At 37.1% G+C, this 15,677-nt stretch overlaps 1 protein-coding gene and 1 long non-coding RNA gene across 3 annotated transcripts; one reads left to right on the top strand and one right to left on the bottom strand.

Annotated features, from left to right (window-relative positions):
* Positions 1-1,139: 1,139 nt before the first annotated feature.
* LOC130556332 (uncharacterized) lies at positions 1,140-5,283 on the bottom strand. 2 transcript variants are annotated; one of them, XR_008963213.1, is made up of 5 exons: positions 4,779-5,282; positions 4,193-4,388; positions 4,036-4,107; positions 1,425-2,833; positions 1,140-1,280 (listed from the first exon to the last, which is right to left on the bottom strand). It is a non-coding gene; the product is annotated as an uncharacterized LOC130556332 (long non-coding RNA). The 2 variants fall into 2 exon arrangements; XR_008963212.1 differs by lacking the exon at positions 1,140-1,280 and having other exon boundaries at positions 4,779-5,283.
* On the top strand, positions 5,210-6,614 carry smx5. The gene is made up of 5 exons (XM_057337213.1): positions 5,210-5,307; positions 5,721-5,788; positions 5,900-5,930; positions 6,028-6,087; positions 6,218-6,614. Exons 1-5 carry the CDS (start codon positions 5,305-5,307, stop codon positions 6,341-6,343), a joined length of 288 nt encoding a protein of 95 aa, XP_057193196.1. The 5' UTR covers positions 5,210-5,304; the 3' UTR covers positions 6,344-6,614.
* The last annotated feature ends 9,063 nt before the right edge of the window (positions 6,615-15,677 follow it).

Here is a 15,677-nt window from a genome sequence, read left to right as displayed (position 1 = left end):
ATTAACAGCTATGTGCTGCTAAAATCAGGCTGCTAAATAACAGTTGTATGCTGTTGCTAAAAAAACAGTATCAGGCTGCCAAACAACAGTTGTATGCTGTTGATTTAAAAAACAGTAACGTGCTGTTATTTAACATTACAAATCTTGCAACAACATCTGCCAGTAGATTACTGCTGTTATTTAACATTACAAATCTTGCAACCACATCTGCCAGTAGATTACTGTTTTTTTACGGGATTATTTTTTACAGTGCACTGCTGTACCAACAGAGGCCCAGCGGTGGCAAGCCGCTGGTGGCGGGCCACCCAAAAGAAGCTGGCAGACCATTTTTACATTGGTCGGCTTGTCGACAGTGTCCCGTCTGTGTCAAGACGCTGAATCTGTGCCGCCCAAAATTCGCCGGTGGACCGCCAGGTCATTGATTGCTGGGTATGGCCATGAGATAATGTATTTGCTGGACGAGTATATACAAGTATTTTTATCATTATACTGCTAATCAGAAACAGTAAAATATGTGTACGTAATGGCGATTATTATACATATTTTCCTTTGAGTTAAACTAATTTCCTGACTGAAATTGATGTTGTAAATAACTCGTTTCATGGATGTGATCTTGCTAGATCTGGTGGAGAATCATATTTGGTGAGCTAAGCTCATTATTTTAACATGCAGCTAAAACCGATACATAAGTATATTATTTATTTAACCATTTACAACCACAAAACAACAAACAAGTTAACAATAAACCAAAAATATTTACAAAATGCAAGACAAATTGAAGTGTCCAAATGCTAAACAGATTTTCCAACCAGCAGACATGACCCATTTATCAGATCATCAGGGAGTCAACCCAGGGAGCTGGACCTGGATGGGCTGCCACAATAAAGATCCTGTTCTCTGTCAGCGAGACATCATTTGGAGTGGTCTCCAAAGTAATTGCATTCATATTTCCACTGTCCTTCAATAGGTTTGCATAGCTGATGCAATCGACAGCTACCATGTCACTAAAATGTGTTCAGAAAGAGAGAAGTATAAATCCAAAAGAAAAATCACACCTAAATCATTTAGACATGCAAAATCATTCTACAAGACATTTTATGTGGGTATCATAGTGTTGCAGATCTTTTACTTGCCTGTTAAAATGTCATGGTCAGTGGGCACCTCCTCCAGGGCAGACACCTCTGCAGACAGTCGGTCACACCAGGCAGTACCACTGGCTGCCTCCAAATCACTGTCCCCCTCATCCTCATCCTCTAGGGCAGTGTTTCCCAACCTTTTTTCTGCCGCGGCACAGTTTTAATTTGCAAAAAATTTCACGGCACACCAGCATCACATTAACCACTAAAATATAACAATATGGCACAAAACTGCATTGCTTTAAATTGCTTGTTAAGACAGCATATTATAATAAACGTAGTACTCACATATGATGTCAATGTGAAACTTGAGCTTGTTTTGATGAACACAAAGATGATATACTCGACACGACAACGACACACGGAGCTCTTGGTCAACTGCTCTCAATCTTTCTCTATTTTTGTTCGTTATATAAGTCAAACTGGAAAAGCTGAGCTCACATAAGTAGGTTGTGGAAAAAGATAACAACACTGAGATTGCACTGTCTGCAATGACTGGGTACTCTTTGGCAGCAGTCAACCAGAAACTGTCCTAAGGTAGGTCACTGAATGTAATTTTCAAACCACGGTCCTGTCTCATTTCAGTGAGCTGCTCTTGTTGCTGCAGCGACAGTCCATTTGTGTTATCCATTGCAGATGAGCTAATTGGGTCTCGAACCCAGTCAAAGGCTTCAGGTGATGTTAAGGGGAAATAAAAAGAGAATTTTTCTTTGAGAGTTGATAGATGCTTACAAATTACCTCACACAATGCCGCAAAGTTGTCTGAATGTCCAGTTTGGGCAAGGGGAAACATCTCAAGAGAGCCTTTTTCTACATGTTGTCGCCAGAGGGCAAGCTTTGATCTGAATCCATGCAGTTTGTCTGTGCTAGTTAGTACATTTTCATTTCTCCCTTGCATTCGCGTGTTCAGTTCATTCAGGTGTGCAAAAATGCGTGACCGTGACTTTCGGATTTTTTTCTTTGACTCTACTGACGAATCCCTTGGTATTCCCAGTCATGGATGCTGCTCCGTCGGTACACACACTCACGCAGTTTTCCCATTTTAGTCCTCCTTGTTCAATGTAATCGGATGCCATTCGAAATATATCCTCTCCTGTTGTTTTTGATGGCAACTCTTTGCAAAAATAAAAATTCTCTCTGATGATTTCACCATCCACAAAGCGCACGTTTGCTAATAGCTGAGCATTCCCACTTATGTCTGTTGATTCATCAATTTGGAGTGCAAATTTGACGCTAGTTTTTATTTTTTCCAGTACAACACTCTCAATGTCAGCGGACATATCATCAATGCGTCTGGCGATTGAATTGTTTGAAACGGGCACTTTTGCAATTTCTTTGGCAGCATTTGGACCCAACATTGTTTTCACTTTCACTTCATTTTCCGCGGCACACTAGTGTGCCGTGACAAGTTGTCCGGTGTGCCGTGGAAAATGAACAGCGGTTGGGAAACACTGATCTAGGGCTATGATGTGTGGTGGGCAGAGCAACGAAACCGACACAGTTGTCCAAAAAAGGCCCCGGAGGGTGATTTATTCACACAGAAAGTGCCGAGTGAGGTATGTACATGGGGAGTCTTTGAGTCCGCTGGGTGTGTGAATGTCTTGGGAAAATGCTCCGGGGCGTGCAGGCAAGGTGCTCTGTGAAGGCTCTTCGGGTGAGCTGAATATAGGCTCCCGCCAATCGTCAGCTACTGGCCTCTGTAATTAACAGAAACCCGTTACCACATTAGCCATCTGCATGCAGAGACTAAGCTCACCCTTCTGGGAATCAGGTGCAGACGATCGTCAGGTGTGCCAGGCTGATTCCTCCGTTCCCATGGTGACTCTGAGCATTGGGAGACTCGCCACAGATGTCACCATCTATCGATCTATCGATCTATCGATCTATCGATCTATCTATCTATCTATCTATCTATCTATCTATCTATCTATCTATCTATCTGTCACTATAAAAGGTGATTGGTGAAAGTCTTACTACAAGTCATACATTTATGTACAGTATCTCACAGAAGTGAGTACACCCCTCACATTTTTGTAAATATTTTATTATATCTTTTCATGTGACAGTGTAAATTTGCTGTCCCCTCAAAATAACTCAACACACAGCCAATAATGTCTAAACCGCTGGCAAGCATGTCTCCAGACCTAAACCCTATTGAGCATCTGTGGGGCATCCTCAAACGGAAGGTGGTGGAGTGCAAGGTCTCTAACATCCACCAGCTCTGTGATGTCGTCATGGAGGAGTGGAAGAGGATTCCAGTGGCAACCTGTGAAGCTCTGGTGAACACCATGCCAAAGAGGTTTAAGGCAGTGCTGGAAAATAATGGTGGCCACACAACATATTGACACTTTGGGCCCAATTTGGACATTTTCACTTAGGGGTGTACTCACTTTTTGTTGCCAGCGGTTTAGACATTAATGGCTGTGTGTTGAGTTATTTTGAGGGGACAGCAAATTTACACTGTTATACAAGCTGTACACTCACTACTTTACATTGTAGCAAAGTTTTACTCCTTCAGTGTCATCACATGAAAATAAATATAATAAAATACTTACAAAAATGTGAGGAGTGTACTCACTTCTGTGAGATACTGTACATATTTATGAAAGTACCTAAAGTATCAAAAGGAAATCAATATTTATCAGAAAAAGGGTCCGTGTTGGATTTTACTATTATGTTTTTGAATTGTTACTGCTACATTAATAAATATACAAAGTAAATACCTTCTTACATTCCACCACTAGTTTTTTATTGCTATTATTATATTTTTATTGTAATTTATTTTATTTTTATTATATTACGTTACAGTTACATAACATAAGACATGACTAGTTAGCAACAATTATGTAACCTAATTTAAAATAAACACTACACATTAACATTATTAAGAGTATTTTACCTGGTAATGGTCCAGTCTCAGCCTAAGATACATCACCCGCCGGCAACGGGAATGATAAAGCATCTCCATCTCCTCCAGAAATAAATAAAAAGCAAAAAATAAAATAACTAAACAAACTTCTGGCTCCATCTTTCAAATTTTGTTTTAAAGCCATTACCGTATCACCTGCAGATGGCACAGTTGCTAGGTGACAGGGGCGGTGGGTGGGAACAGGTGACGCAGCTAGAAAGGCTAGACCGTCTCATTTCAGTTCGCTTCGTGGACGTTTGAGGCTGCGTCCTTAAAACAGTCCTCGTTTTAAGTCCGCGACCTTAGAAGGTTGGAATTGATTTTGAAATGAAACTGGCAGCAGACTGACAGATGAAAGGGAGGAGTTAACGGATGCTCCGGCCATGCCGTCTAATTTACTTCATTTGAGAAGGATAGTCATTTCAGGGTGTAAGTGCATTTTCATATTTTAGCTAAAGATTATGAGGCTACATGAATTTTCACCCACATTGATAAACTATTTACTATAAACGCTGCAATGTTTCACAAAAAAAAGAATTGTCAATTTTTAATTTCACTGGGACTTTAAGGTAATATTTTTGTTGTAGATTTATATCTAGTTGTCTCTGGGCTCTGTAAAGCTGAACAACACCGCTTCTGTACTATAGAGAAATATTAAATAACAACATATATTCATATTAAGAACACATTATGCACATTTAGTGAAGTTTATACAAATAAATAAATATACATACGCAGTTGCATTACTTCCAAAATGCACTCCCATGTACTCTTATGGACTCGTGCCTAGTGCACTATAGGTCTGCACTTCCTGATGTCACCAAGTGTGGACTCGGTGGAGATCCACAAGACCGGAGTGCGCCATTTAGAACAGGGCCAATATAGATCAGTGTATAGTTGTGGCTAGAAGGGATACAGCTACGGCCGGAAGTAATACAAAATCTCGCCATAAAATTACAATAGATTACATTAGCTAACGCCTACACCTACCCCAACTCTAAACCTAACCTTACAATGATAAAAAATAGTCATTAACTGTTGTCAGCGTGACAAAAATTATGCGGTATAGAAGTGCGCATGCCCAGTGGAGGTAGCTGTATCCCTTCTAGCCAAAATCTTGAATAGACAAGCGCGTATAGATGACGGACATTTCTTCCACCAATAGGAGCGCCATATCTTGATTCTTCTAGCCAATAGAAGTCAATAGCCCTGGTTGCTGCTTGATGACGCATGTGATCTAAACCACAAAACCGCGTGAAAATGGTAAATGCTTTTTGTTGTGCATGTCGTATTTTAAGTGTAATTGCTATATCTTGTTTTACATTGTTTAATATGTTCAGTGCTGGTAACACTTAAAATCAGTTAGTCACTTATGAATAATACTGAAGCCATAGCGTTACAGCAGTCCTACTAACGTTAGCTCTCTCGCCAACGTTAGCCTGTCTATTCCCAAATTTCTTATTACAAATATTCCTATTAATTTCGTATTTGTATTAACATCCTTTGCTGACGCTGTATATGATCATTTGTGTAATGACTTCAGTGTTTGCTTGTAAATTGCTGCTTTATCAGTATGTATACGTTTCATAGTATTTCACTCTACAAAAGCCTATGTTTTGTTCTGCTGATCAGGCTATAACTTCTCGAAAGTTTTAAAAACACATTTATTTTCTCAGCTCTTCTACTCCTTCTTCAAGTCTTTGGTTGGCAAAGATGTTGTTGTGGAACTCAAGAATGACTTGAGGTGAGCACACTGACCTTCCAATCCTTTTGTATCATATATTTTAACACTGGAGCTGCATGTGGCAGGTAGTCTACTGTAAATGGTAACTAATTCTCTATGTAAACTTTCCAGCATATGTGGCACATTGCACTCAGTAGATCAGGTATGGCAGCAGGCTCTTCATGTTTTATTAAATATAGCAGTCTGGTAAATTTGTGGTTTTAAAATTATTGGTTATTAAACTGGCTCCCCCTTTACAGTATCTGAACATCAAACTGACAGATATCAGCGTCACTGATCCAGAGAAATATCCCCACATGGTGAGCTTATTTACTAGGTTTTTTATTGCCTACATTGTTGAACATTCTTAGCATGAAAGTGTTGTCCTGTTTACAAGCAAAGTCAGTGCAATTCACTGTCTGATACTAGTATGGTGTTCTTTTCTCTCAGTTGTCAGTGAAAAACTGCTTTATCCGTGGCTCAGTGGTGCGGTATGTTCAGCTTCCTGCAGATGAGGTGGACACACAACTGCTGCAAGATGCTGCACGCAAAGAGGCTATGCAACAGAAACAATAAATGCTTTAAGTGTTAATGCTTTTATAGTTTCAGTTTGTTGGAATGTTTACAAACATTGTGTGTTTTTATTTTCTTACCTAATATTTTTACGTAAAGTTTGTAACTTGGACGTTTTTTTCTTTTATGGTCATAAGTCTAATACTTAGGGCATGTTTTCCCTTTGATTAGCGGTTATGCATCTGGGCTTTAAGTTTTTCAGTTGTAAAAACATTTTCTTCCATTGTTTCCTATTTGATGTAAAGAAAGCATGTTATGCTAATAAAATGTACACAAATTATTGGTTGTAAATCTTATTATTTCTGTCAAAGTGCATGTGATGTGGTATATATCATTCTATAATTTTTATTTATATGCCAGTTTAAATTATAATCATTACCAGATTTGGTCCAAACTATTTGTAATGGGCTATGCACGATCGTTTCCGTGTTTTCTCTGAGTCTGCTCAGTTACATCTGGCGCACGTTGCGTCCATAGGGAACAATTGACGTTTCACTTTATCATACATCGACAACCAAAAAGGGAAAGGCTTCAGGCTATCCATTTCAAGCTACATTCACAAATATGAAAAAAAGGTAAACTTTTGCACTTACTAGAGGCTTAATCACTTACTAGAGGTGAGTTAATCACAGAGGCACCCAATGCTGAGCTGTAGTGCTGTCAAATTGCTGAAATTAAAACGTTCTTTTATAAACATCCTTATTGCTTGGTGATAAATTACCTCAGTCCTATGAGAGCCAAAAGTAGCTTAGCGGGCTGAGGTTTTAGGGCACATGTGTCATCACCCTTCATGCATTCGAGTCTATTTATTTATCTGAAGTATTGGTAGAGAACAAGCTTCAGACATTAGAATGACAAAACTATTTTAGGTGTGGCACTTTGCAGATTGGTGTATGACATGTAAGTAATGCGAGTGGGAAAGCCATTAAACGCTTATGGTGTAGTCTGCTCTTTGGTGCCATATGCCAATTGGTTGGCAGAGCATCAATTTAAACACTACCCAGCTAACATAAGGTCAGCGGTCCACCGGATTTTTGATCATCGTTTTTCCAGGGGAAGCCGCCACATTTCTGCCGGTGGTCCGCTGCTGAGCCATCAGTAATGTTTGCTGGCAGTCCATTGTTGAGCCGTGGTTCATAATCATTCAATAATGCTAGCCAAAATGTCCTTAAACACAATAATGGATCAAAAACAATGTTCAATAGCAACTGCAAATTTATTCATATTTTAACAGATCAAATAGGCTACACAAATGCATTACATATGTCAAATGCTTTTAACCGACGTTATCCATGCTTTTTTACAGCATTTCCAGTAAGACCATAGTAAATACAAAATCAACCAGTTTTACTACAATAATAACTTTGATAGTTGTAGTAAAACCACAGTAAATCCAAAAGTAACCATGGCCTTACTACAGCATCCATATTATAAACTTTTCCCATGGTTTTCAAAAACTATAGCTTACCACAGCACTCCAGCATTCCTATATTACTAAACCTTAGTTTGAAAAAAAAACATAATTTGATGGCAACATGACATGATGGTTTTACCACAGGAAATCCCAGGTTAATTGTCTTAAGGGTTTAGCCATTTTTAAAATGCAAATAATTTCAAAGCAGCTTTACAGAAAATGCATGTTTCAATGTTAAAAAATATTGGACTTTAATCAGCCAGAGGAAGCTATGACTCACTGAGCAACATCTTCTGGCAACAAATAATGTTCATATCGCAATAGCTCTAAGATAAAACAAGTCATGTGTTTAAAGTCATGTTCAGTTAAAAATAACAAATATTATTATAGGGTAAGTTTGCAGATTGTCAACCCACTTTGTACTGGTACAATGTCTATAATAAAGATGTGTGTTTAAAGCTATACAGTAGGTGGCGGTAATACTCATATAAAGAATGAACAACAAGAAGAAGAAGAGATGTGTATTTAATCGTTTGTACTTGTTCATATTGAAGTAAAAATGTCGAACGCTCAACGACCACAAGTAAGTATCTTATTTTTTAATCTAAATTAAATCGTGCAATTACATTACTAGTGTTTCCAAATGCCGCATTTTAGTGGAGATTCTTACTGAACTGTAACTTAATGTAATTAGTGTGATATCAATTATATTATGTTTTCAGATATGAAGATGTAAAACTGTTTTTAGCTTATTGCTTTTATTAGGTAAATTATTGAGTTATGTGGAAGAACGATGTACTAAAATACAACAAGTAAGTGATAATCCACAGCTAGACGTGCATTAAAGGATTTTAATGCACTTCGCAGAGGCAACATCCCTCCGCTTCGCGTCGGGTGGTTCTTGGCCTCCACAAAACCCTTTAACACACGGCTAGCTGTGGATTATCCCTTACTTGTTGTATTTTAGTACACCGGTCTTCCACATAACTCAATAATTTACCTAATAAAAGCAATAAGATAAAAACAGTTGTACATCTTCATTTCTGAAAACATAATATAATTGAGATCACACTAATTACATTAAGTTACAGTTCATTAAGAATCTCCACTAAAATGCGGCATTTGGAAACACTAGTAATGTAATTGCACGATTTAATTTAGATTAAAAATTAAGATACTTACTTGTGGTCGTTGAGCGTTCGACATTTTTACTTCAATATGAACAAGTCCAAAACGATTAAATACACATCTCTTCTTCTTCTTGTTGTTCATTCTTTATATGAGTATTACCGCCACCTACTGTATAGCTTTAAACACACATCTTTTCCACGTGGGCCGGTTTCATCGTCCGAGCTTTCTACATGAGATCTTGTGATTGGTTGTCAAGCCAGCCAATCATAATTTAGCAGTCCCATTGCCGATTGGCTTGAATTATGACACACTGTAACAATTGGTTGTGTTGAGCGAGCGAGCTGATGGATCACACGGACATAGCGTGCTCTGAGGAGAGAGCAGGCGAGTGTTTGCAAACATTCAGATCAATGTTGTTTTGTTGCAAAATTCATTTTCGTTCGCGCGAATTACTTTTATCTTCGCGAGGCGAGTATTTTCTCCACGAAACATAGTTGATGCGCGTGCGATGTGGCTTTTATGTGCACAAAATTATATTTTTTGCGCGCAGAATTGTGGCACGATTCCAACGCCATACACTTGTAAGCGTGCATGGTGTTCATATTTGTACTTGAGTATGGTGGTTTTTCTAGACATATTATTGACTTTTCTTATATTCTAAATATATTACTGAGTTTTCTTATATAAAATAGCTTTCTTATATAAAGAATACATTTAAAGTAAGTTATAGAGTTCATATACTTCTCTGATTGTAACAAGGGCTATGGGCTTCATGTATGAGTTTGAACACTTGACCACCTGCGTACACACCAAATATCTTATCAAACTACGACAGGAACTGCACGTACACCACACACACTTTTGTAGAGAAGTTTAATTAAGAACGCTGGGTTGTTTATCATTATCACACTAAACCATGAGTTCATTTTTAATAAAACCAAGGTTAAATCATGTATCGTCCGAAAGCCCCCGGAAAGGTGTCAAGATAAAGAGCACATGATATACGTATGTGTTATTGCACATGATATACGTATGTGTTATTGAGACGTCCGAAAGCCCCCGGAAAGGTGTCAAGATAAAGAGCACATGATATGCGTATGTGTTATTGCACATGATATACGTATGTGTTATTGAGACGTCCAAAAGCCCCCGGAAAGGTGTCAAGATAAAGAACACATGATATACGTATGTGTTATTGAGAGCGCTCCCTACAATTAAATCTTAATATGGTAGGCCGGACATCTTAATATGGTAGGCCGGAGATTTTAATATGGTAGGCCGGAGATTTTAATATGGTAGGCCGGAAATATAACTGTAGCAAGTGCAGGATGAAATATAACTGTAACGAGGCATAAGGGGATGGACTAATAAAAATAAGTGATGTCATGTAAAAACTGGTTGGTAGAAGATGAGGTCAGGTAAAACCTGATTGGTTTGAACTGTGATAACAACTTGACAACAATGTATAAAAGATGGAGTCAGACAAGTATTCGTTGGGCATCTACAGATGAACTCTATGTGTCTCACTTTGCTTGCTCGAGCAAATAAAGATTGAAACCTCTGGAAACCTGGCTCTCTGGTCTTCGTGAATTCTTTCAACATTGGCTGACCGACATTTCGCCACGACATAATGGTGACCCCGACGTGATCCAGGTTAGCGGGCAGGAGGCTGACGATCATGATGGGTAAGCCAGACAAGCTGACCGCACAAAAAAGGGCCCTAAAAACAGGTGAGCATATTTGCTTTGTAGAAAGTTTTGTGTGGTCCGCTAAAGGTAAACCCTGAATGTTGTTGTTCCTCGTAAGCCTCTCCTAAATTGAACAAAAATTTAGAATTGATGATAAGTATTGCACTAAGTTTGCTGAAATTTGCAGAGATCCAGGTTTTTGAGGTATGTTTTATGTTTTATGTTTTGTGTGAAAGTGTTTGAAGAGTGAATGAATACGTGCCGCGGAGCCAAGGGGCCGAGCGTAGATATCGAAGCGATATAAATCCCGTTAGGAATGGGTCACATTGCAGGCAGTGTGCCACGACAGTGGGTCGTGTTGCGCCAAGAGGGCAGGAAAATCCTGTTCAAGGAGAACAGGTCACGTCGAAGGGACGTTGCCACGGAGAGCCGTGTAGAGGCTGGATGCAGCCTAAATCTTGTTTAGGTAACAGGTCACGTAGGGTGAATGTGTTGTAAAATATTTTAAGTTTAGTGTGTGTCGTAATATATTCTAATTTTGTTGTGTGTTGTAATATTCGCAAAAGTGGTCTGAGAAGTGATGAAGGGAGAGGAAGTCTCAGCCTGTAAGATTTTGTCTCTGGAGAAAAAAGGTGGGGGTTTGAAGCCTCAGCGTGTAAGTAAACCTAAGAAAAGTGATTTATTTGACGTGTGAAGAGGCCTTGAGAAGGGGAGATAAGAATGGGAGAGACCAGAATGCTGATGTAAAAAATAAACTGTGTTGCGTTAAGTAAAAAGTGAAAAGATATTGTTGTTTGTGTTTTGTGAATTTCTTTTTCATGATATAAATGTTTTGAAGGGCGCATGGCTGAAGCTGAGATGTTGGATGAGGAAAGTTTACACTCATACTTTAGGAGAGTGCGAGAGAGAGAGCGCGAGGAAGAGCCTGAAGGGCACTATGTGTGTGCGAAGCCAAGAAGCGGTTGAGAGAGTGAGGGTCTATGTGTGTATGTGTATGTGTATGTGTATGTGTGTGTGTGTGTATGTGTGTTGGTATGAGGGCTCAGAGAAATCCATGGATGTGTGAGTGAGTAGCCAGGGAGTGAATGAGAGCGAGAGAGAGGTGGAATTGTGTTTGCCTCTGTGTGTTTGTGCGCGCGAGTGAATGAGAAGAGACAAGAAGCAGTTGATCCGAGAAAATGAAGTTTTGACTTATTCCAATGATTTTATTTGTATTCTTTATTATTTTATATAGTTATATGGACGTCCTAGTATAGATAATAATGATAATAATATAGTGCACATTTATTATCATATATATTGCTTAAGACATATTGATATAAGATTATAATAACAAACAGTTATTTGGAAATTATTTACGCACAATGCATATTTTTAAGCCTATAATGAACTGAGGGCTTCAGTGATAAGGACTGTATGAACTTATAATTATAACAGCCTTTAAATATGAGATATTTGAAGAGTACCTGAAATATGAAATGGGTTGGATTTGAACAGAAATAATGGCAAAGGAAGATAAAAATGTGTTTTTATGAATAAATTCTACAGCCCTCATCTAGTAATCCTTGTGCTCCAAATAATTATAAATTAATAAAACGTTATATTTAAAAATTAATAATAATGATTAACATCTATAATGTACGTATCTGAGAGGTGCACCTTCTAAATCTCTCTTTAATGAACCATATATGTAAACCAACAGAATTACAAACTTGAGCTTTATTAAATACTTACAGGCAGAGTAATGCCATTAGGCCTATGTTATTTAAGAGGCTCTTATGAAGGACATTTTTTTGGAACGGTTGCGAGATTGAATTAAGAATTTATGAGACAATAAATTGTTGTGTATAAAGCTATATATTCACAGTAGCACAGACGAGGACCTCAAGAGAATAAGACCAATAGTTCCTGAGGAAGCTTTACCAACAATCGACTTCACAATTGTCGAGTGACACCACCAGACTGACACATGCTGTGGGAACTGCCCAAGTATGAGAGACAGTTGACCGCTGCAATTCATGATGAGGGGTATACAGTAAATGGACACATTTCACAGTGAGTCAATCTGATCTAATTCATTATGTGGTAAAGGGTTTGTTAAATATTGGGACAATTGGATCAAGAATTTTTAATCAAATTCATAATAGAAAATATTTTTCTGACCTGATTTCTACTTTCATAGACCTAAGATTTTATTTTCAACAATACATTCAGTAATAAATCTGAAGTAAAGGTTTTTTGAGAGCCGTGTGCTGAGCTCTGTGAGAATTTTTAAAATTTCTGTTGATAAAGTGAGTGCTATCAGTTCTTCTTTCGCTTCACGGCTCACAAACCTGTCTTTGAATGTTTGGGCACTGGTGTGGTTCCAAACTGATATAAGCATGCGGTTGTTTAGCCTTTGCTTGAGAAGTAAGGTTTGGATGAGAGCTGCGATAATAACTTTCGGCCTGAACAAAGTGATATTTTCTCTCAAAACTTTTAGAAAGTCATGTCACAATTAATCCCGTTTTAGAATATAGCTAATTTATTAGAAACCATTTAGAATCTGGATTCACTGATTTCCGTAACACAGAGTCCGCCTTGTTGAGAGTGTTTAATGTAGTTTTGCATAATAGACTGGGATTTGACATTGGTCGACCGCGGAGCCGCATTGTCACTAAAGTTTAGCGTCGTTTACTTAAACAATAAATACGTTCTATTTAAATAGTTTTCTAAACTGTCCTTCATTGTTGTCACTCTCATTACTAGACTGTCTATTGCTGTCTACAGCAAGATCATTTTTCTTAGACATACACCAGAATATACAATTAGCCAATTAGTATTACTGTATGTTTAATGGCATCTAAAATCTGGATAAAAACAACTTTTATATACATACATATTTATGCCTAAAATTTTAAAACTGTAGGACAGAGTTATTAATAGACCTTTATAACAGTGTTATGTTTATGTTATTATGTTATTAGTTTTGTAATGTTTAATCTTTATATCATGTTCATAATATAGATTTTTATTGCCTGAAACAGCTGTACTGATCACTAACGGTTAGACAGAAACATTATTTTTAGATAATAATTTAGAAAAATGGATATAAAATAATATATAATAAATGCATATGAAACAATTGGTTGCATGATATTCAACTATATTTAGCTATCCTCATAGATAAAAACAACTAACGTTTAAGTTGGAATAAAGCCAATCATTAAGCAATGTGGTTTAATGTGGAACTCAACGAAGGCAAAACCTATCCTATTGGCGATACATTGCAGAAAATAAAACTTAACCATTTGTGTACCACAAACTGAGCTATTTTTCAAAATACGATTGTAAAAGATTTTTCATTTCAGTTAAATGATTCCTGGATAAATAAATGTTGAATAACATAAGTAATTAGTAAAAAACACAAGGCACGACGGACATCAGTGGTTATATATAGTGTAGATTAATTGTTTGTTTGAAATTATTGGTAAGGACCATTTAGTGTTCCCTGATATTGGCAGGGACCCGTCCCTACCCAATGGGAATGATAACAATAGCCTATGCATTATGATTTATTTTGTGACAGCCAACATGCGGCTTACCAGCTTTGATATCACTTTACAACTAGGTTCCATTTCTAAACATTAGTTAGCCAACAATGGGTAATATCCTACAGCATTTATTCATCTCAATGGTTCATTTCAACGGATTTAATAAATATTTAAAAACCATTTAAATATTACTGTCGTATTTGTTAACATTTATAATGAACTAACACGAATAAACAACTAGATTAGTATAGGTCTTATCTATGTATGTCTTTGTAGAAGAACTGTTTTTATCAATTACGGGTCATTTCAAACCTAAATCGTTTTTAACTTTTCAGATCTGGAGAAGGTATTTGCTTTTACCTCACTTTAGACAGATGTAATTCGCTGTACTCAGGTCTCCCTGAGTCGTGGCTTTCACGCCTCCAGCTGGTACAAAATGAGATGCAAGGCTGTGGACAGGGGCTAAGAAATATGACAGTCATCCAATTTTAGCTTTGCTTCATTTAGTTTCTGGCCCAGTTAAAGTTCAGTTAAGATCTGTTGTTATTAGTTTTTAATGATCAAGCACCATCTTATTTGAAAGATCTTATCCCTTTGTCATTTTCCAGACTTTTAAGATCCATGACAAGGGCTTGTTACATGTCCCTGCTTCGTTAAAATCTAAGGGTGACAGAACTTTCGTCCATCATTTGTGGAACCAACTCCTTCTGGACATCCATCTTGCATCTTCCATTATTGTTTTTAAATCAGGATGAAAACTTATCTTTTCTCATTGGAATTTTTTAATTATTTTATTTCATTTTTTGCTGTCTGTTTTGTTCGATTGTTAATTGGTATTTTATTTTACATTGATAGCTCTGTCTATGTGGAAATGTGTTATATAAATACAATTTACTTACTTACTCCTACTGGAAAAATCACTTAAAAGGTTTTAAAATATTTATTAAGTTCATAACTGTTTATTTTGGTGATATTTATTAAGCACTGAAATATTCTTCCAGAGTGTGAAGATCTGTTTATCTGGATTCAGTTTTTTAACCATGAAATATGCCTAATAAGATTAAGGCTGGAAATGAAATTAAGTCTGGTTTTGAATTTATATTTGTTTGTAACTCAAAATAATAATATGATAATTATTTAATTAATTTTTTAATGAATGCAATTCATTCAATTGGAAACCCCCTTGAAGTAAAATAACTTGGAAAATCAGACAAAAACTGGTTATTTGCAGAAAACAAAGTGTCTGTGTGATGCTTGATCACTGACGTACTTACAAAACAAAAAGGGATTTTAATAATTGACAAATCTTATCTAAATTTAAATACAACACCAATTAAAATAGATATTTCTTTTTATGTTCAGACATTTATTGAACTTTATCCCTGACAATTAACTCTAAGAATGGATATAAAAGGGGTGTCATTTTCTTTTGATACATTTTATTTTACTGTTCGCTCTGTTTTTTGGATAGTAAGGGAGGCAGTGTATAATTGTATACTCTCACATGGGGACTAGTATAGATAGCTTCATAGAATTGGTGAAGCAGACAGCTAGGTGTTTTATTTTGTTTT

Source organism: Triplophysa rosa, linkage group LG7 (assembly GCF_024868665.1).
Source record: "Triplophysa rosa linkage group LG7, Trosa_1v2, whole genome shotgun sequence".
Taxonomy (NCBI): domain Eukaryota; kingdom Metazoa; phylum Chordata; class Actinopteri; order Cypriniformes; family Nemacheilidae; genus Triplophysa; species Triplophysa rosa.
This window is presented reverse-complemented; position numbering and strand designations above follow the sequence as displayed.

What these genes read in the sequence shown, in the direction of transcription:
- smx5 (XM_057337213.1), top strand. An exon ending in CATTGCACTCAGTAGATCAG is followed by an intron (nt 5,931 to 6,027) that starts GTATGGCAGCAG and finishes CCCCCTTTACAG; the next exon opens with TATCTGAACATCAAACTGAC. An exon ending in CAGAGAAATATCCCCACATG is followed by an intron (nt 6,088 to 6,217) that starts GTGAGCTTATTT and finishes CTTTTCTCTCAG; the next exon opens with TTGTCAGTGAAAAACTGCTT.